Source organism: Heterocephalus glaber, unplaced genomic scaffold (assembly GCF_053883595.1).
Source record: "Heterocephalus glaber isolate CG9 unplaced genomic scaffold, H.glaber_assembly_v1.0 deba00000621, whole genome shotgun sequence".
Taxonomy (NCBI): domain Eukaryota; kingdom Metazoa; phylum Chordata; class Mammalia; order Rodentia; family Bathyergidae; genus Heterocephalus; species Heterocephalus glaber.
In genome coordinates this window covers 16,645,915-16,650,884 of record NW_028258153.1, presented here as the reverse complement: position 1 = coordinate 16,650,884, position 4,970 = coordinate 16,645,915, and the positions used below count along the sequence as shown (strand labels likewise).

General features: G+C 40.7%; 1 protein-coding gene across 1 annotated transcript; it reads right to left on the bottom strand.

Annotated features, from left to right (window-relative positions):
- Positions 1 to 253: 253 nt before the first annotated feature.
- LOC101707479 (gamma-crystallin B) lies at positions 254 to 4,761 on the bottom strand. Its single transcript, XM_004851141.3, has 3 exons — positions 2,567 to 4,761; positions 2,223 to 2,465; positions 254 to 813 (listed from the first exon to the last, which is right to left on the bottom strand). The coding sequence occupies exons 1-3, from the start codon at positions 2,762 to 2,764 to the stop codon at positions 538 to 540; spliced, it is 717 nt and encodes a 238-aa protein (XP_004851198.1). The 5' UTR covers positions 2,765 to 4,761; the 3' UTR covers positions 254 to 537.
- Between the last annotated feature and the right edge of the window lie 209 nt (positions 4,762 to 4,970).

Here is a 4,970-nt window from a genome sequence, read left to right as displayed (position 1 = left end):
ACAATTATGTTAAAATTGGAAATAAAGTGTTGTAAATGAAACTGGGAGGAAAGAGATAGCAGCTGTTAGAAGGGTAAGGAATGCAATAAGTGAGACCAATATGTTTGTTTCTTTATGAAGCTAAAGTAAGAGCCTGAATACGGAGAATGACTTCCTTCATCAACTAACACTGATCAGAAAAGTCAGTGGGGACAACATTAAGGGATAACTTGAAGTGCTTCCACCAGTATGAATTAAACATTGTATCCCCTAACACACCCTTGTTAGACAACCACAAAATTGCTGTAGGCTAACTTAAGTTTTTGTTAAGCCTGCACGGTTTGGTCATTAGAAGAGTGATGGAAATAACATTTGTACATTATTCCCCTTGTAAGTGGTTGCTGCCCATCTTGAAAACATGTTATGTTTGTCCTAGGGCTATTATTGCTTATGAATACTTAATAGATTGAAAGAAACACAGGACTCTATTGGTGCCAGAATCACAAGTTACATTATTTTATTAGATTTTAAAGGAGAAAAGTAGAGAATCGAACTACTTCAGTAAAAGTCCATAACTCGTCTGAAAGAACCAACTTTGGCATTTGCAGCCCCCCAGTCAAGATATTTCCTATACTCTCCTGGCCTCAGCAGGTACTGTCTCCCCCTGTAGCTGGGCATCTCATAGAGGACCCAGCAGCCCTCCAGCACATTAAGGGAGTGGATTTCATTGAGGTGGAAGCAGTCCTGAAGGGAAGGACAATCGTCTGTGATCTCTAACATCTGTCCTCTGAAGTCATCTCTCTCGTAGATCCTCATTCTGAAAGTGCCAGAGTGCTAGAGTAGAGACAGAAAACAAAAACATGTCAAAACCAGTTCTAAGGGCCGGGGATTTAGCTCAGTGGTTCCGGCGCCTGCCTCGCAAGTGCCAGGTCCCAAGTTCGATCCCCGGTACCCCCCCCCCCCAAAAAAACCAGTTCTAGCCTATGCACCTCCCTGGTCACACTTGCCCAGAATTGCCCTGAGTCCAAGTTTGCTTCTAGATCAGCCATGTTGCAGAGTTCAGAAGCCATTCTATTCTAATCTCTCACTGCTAATGAATTTAGTGATTCACAGGCAAAATGAGGAACAGAGCTTAGCAGCTCTTTAACTTCTGTTTACCAATCTCTGTCCCTGGGAATTAAAATGTGCTTAAAATAAAATTTATCACAACATTTTAGAGCTTGTTATTTGAGACAGCCCTTCTCAAAGGAGAAAAGTGGGAGTCTCTGGAAAGGTAAGTATCACTGGATACACTACAACTGTTAAAAAGAAGCATCAATGGCTTACTATTTTCTGTAAGATTAACTATTGTTTTTCATGTATGATATGGAGCATAGGATTAGTACATTTTTGTGACAAATAAAATGAGATATTTCCCTTTTCTTTATTTTCAAGCCTAAATTTCAGGTCAGACCTCAACCCCCATCCAACTCTTCAGCTTCCTGCCTGGCCTCCTACCCTCAACTAAAACCCATTTCCCTCAGCAGCAAGAATGTCTTTGTGAAGGTGTTTTGATGATGTTGTATCTCGTGCCTCTCACATTCCACTCTCCTAAGAGCTCTGCCACCACTCTCCAGAAATACTGAACCTCAAATTTTAGATTTGGATTTGGCCTTTACTACAATTTGTATTGCTAAGCAAAAGCAGAAGATATGGACCTATTTTCCCTAGGAAGAATAACCAAATAGAAAAGTAAGGCCAAGCAACCCAAGGTACTTTTAATTCACTAAACAGTCCCAGATTGTATTTACAAATTTTGAGAGACTGAATTTCTGACTTGACATGGCTTGGAACGAACACTTTTAAGAAATTATATATTGAAGAGTAAACAGTAAACCCAGTCTCTCTCCTAATATACTACTTTTTCTTAATTAGTCTTTGTTCCCTGAATTTTTAAAATTACATTTTAAAATGTAAAATCTGGGAACAGGATTTTTAAAAAAGCACTACAGAATTCAGAAAAAAAGGGTTCACATCTGAGACACCCTTCTAAATGGTGTGGCTTCCACGCCTAGCTCTCTAGTTGGAACTATTTGGTTTAAGATAATGGGTTTGTTTATTTATTTTTGGTGCTGGGAACGGAATCCAGGGCCTTAAGCAAGTAAGCATGTGTTCTATCACTTAGCTACATCTTGGCCCCATCAGAGCCCCATTTAAGTAGATTTTCTTTCTAGAGACCAACAACAAGACAGAGCCACACTCACCTGGGGGAGGAGGCGGCAGGAGCGGATGGAGTCGCTGAATCCCAGCCACTGCTTGTACTCCGGGTAGTCCCCGCGCCGCAGGAAGTACTGGTAGCCTTGGTAGTTGGGGCGCTCATACAGCATCCAGCAGCCGCTGTCCACGCGCACCGAGTTGCAGCGGCTGAAGTAGGGCTGCAGCTTGGGGCAGTCGGTGCTGCACTCGTAGCAGCGGCCCTGGAAGCCCCGGTCCTCGTAGAAGGTGATCTGCAGGGGAAAGGAAGGTGACAGAGATGGTCAGCTGGAAGGTACATTCCCCCACAGCGTGGATGCTTGGTAGACACGGTGTAACCCCTCCATTGGCTCACCTTCCCCATCATCGTTGACAGCAAATGATCACCGTCCAGTGTGATAGGGCAAGAGTGGCAGCTGATATATATAGCAGGATGGCTGCTGTGCTGGCAGGAACAAGACAAAAGGGAGCTGGGGGTAATGTGTAAGGGGATTTCTGTGTTCTCTTTTTCATTTAGGATCATGGGGCAGTGGGTTCTCTTTCGCACTGGCATTTTCGAGTTGTCCTCACTAGCTGCAGTGAAAGGAATTTAAGTCAGCAGAGCCATTATGACCTTGGAGACAAAGGACGAACTTCTCATCCTATGCAACTCTCTAGAACTACATTACACACCCAGCATTTTGCAATGTTTGCCTATAGAAACTGCTGAGATGGAAGTTGGTGGTTTCGTCTGAGGGAGCTCGTGGGAATCGTATGAGTTCTAGAAGGACTTGAGGTGCAAAGGGGCAACAAAAATCTCAATTGAAAAATTCTCTACTCGAAAGATAGTACATTTTGATATCAGAATATTACGACTTTGATTTTTTAAAAACTTGCACATGTTTAAGATAAAAAGATCGGATCAGTGTAAACACTAAAATGTCAATCAAGGTTATCAACGAATGGCAAGATCAAGGTACTAACTTCTCACGAATTAGTTTTGCTGCTTTCTATTTCCTTACCTTTCTACTATATGCTACACTTCTGTGATGAAAAATAATAAAATCAGTTATTTGTACAGGTGTTTATTCTATATGAATATTGCTTCATGTTTGAATGGGGACTTGTATCTGAGCATTTCACTGTCCCCAGTCTGCAAAAGAAGTATGATTCTATTTTTTTGTCCTGCTTATAGTCACTAAATCATCACTTTTTCTTATATTGCTGTTACCCCTTTCTTTAAAGATTCAGGAAATATTTTATGAAACTACAAATGCATGTTCTTTACTTTGCTGTTAATTTGTACAGTCCCACTGTAAATGTTTCTAATTATAGATGTAAAATGACATTTCATCTGTAATTGGGAAAAATGAAATAAAAAGAATAGTCATTTAGAAAGTAGTGAAGATCTTCAGTAAGTATTTGATATGAAAAGCACAATATGTGGAAGTTTTGGAAGCCTGTTAGTGAATTACAACAGGTAAAGACTAAAAATACATTGTTGTCTTAAATAGTGTTGTTGCTAAGTATTACATGTCTTATTGGAAATTCCTTGCGAGTTCACTGAAAGAGGTATCTATTTATTTACCGTATAGTCTTTGAAGTAAAATTTAACAATGTTTCCCCTCCCAAAAGAAAGAAAAATAGTAAAATAAAATTTTAAACAAATGATTTAGCGCTAATGGTGAAAAGCAGTTTTGGAATTAGATATACTGTACTTTGTCTTGAGATTAAACACTAGGCCCCAGGGATTTAGCTCAGTGGTGCCACCACCTGCCTCTCAAGCAGAAGGACCCAAGTTTGATCCCCGCTGCCAAAAAAAAAAAGAGATTAAACACTATTCCTTGGGCTGAAAATAAAGAGATCTCAAGAATCTGAGATACTCAAAAGGCAGGAAAATACGCATGACCCCTCCATTTCCCCCCAGGAACCAACCTTCTTTGAGAGTTGTTTTTTGTTTTTAAAATTAGTGTTATGGTTTGACTGTGTTTCTTTTACACAAATGTTGCTGTGTCATTGAGCCAAGGTGCCTGCCTGAAGAGCTTTCTCTGTCGTGGCTAGCCTATTGATTTGGAAGAACTCCTTAGGTATGCAGGGACAGAGTGCCATGCAAAGCTCAGATTTATTTGGTCATCCCATCCCACATGTATGTAGGAAGAAGAAATAGAAAACCTTTATGCTTCAGACCCATGGAGGGACTCGAAAAGGATACCCAGCTATATAGCAAGCAATGTATTCACTGTGATATTTGTGACAATCCTCAGGCAGCACTTAACAGCAAATGTATAGATGGTAAAAGAAGAGACAAAGCCACAAAGAAAAACTGTTCTCTTATAACTAACAGAGCTAGACAAAAAGAAAACTGGACAAATCCTAGGCAGCTATACCCCTGGAGGGACCACAGGTCACCAATCTCCTCCTCTGCCTCCCTCCTAAGGCTTCAAGTCTCCTGGTAAATCTTGGTTACAATTATAATCAAACCCTGTGTGGAAAAGACTACACTGGTCTCCCCAGCCAAGCTCCCATCACCATTTTCAGCAGAGGTTGATAAACCCACATGTTTTTGCATACACCACTGAAAATGCTCTGCAGAGAGATGGCAGGACTGAAGAAAGGTGTGAAATTCTGACAGTCATTTGATCAAATTGTTATTACAAGCACTAACAGGCTAAGCCATGTGCCTAATCAGCATTTTGAAAGGCTACTGAAAGAGTAGAAAATTTTCTTCTCCTAGAAGCCACATTCTGCAGAGAGAAAGCGTGCAGCCATTTTTCTTTTAA

Bases quoted from the DNA above. Each gene is read 5' to 3' on its own strand.
- LOC101707479 (XM_004851141.3), bottom strand. From the start codon at position 2,764: ATGCCAGTGCGAAAGAGAACCCACTGCCCCATGATCCTAAATGAAAAA. The intron at 2,466-2,566 runs GTGAGCCAATGG...TTTCCCCTGCAG, and splicing joins TGTCAACGATGATGGGGAAG to ATCACCTTCTACGAGGACCG. The intron at 814-2,222 runs GTGAGTGTGGCT...TCTCTACTCTAG, and splicing joins CCTGCCGCCTCCTCCCCCAG to CACTCTGGCACTTTCAGAAT.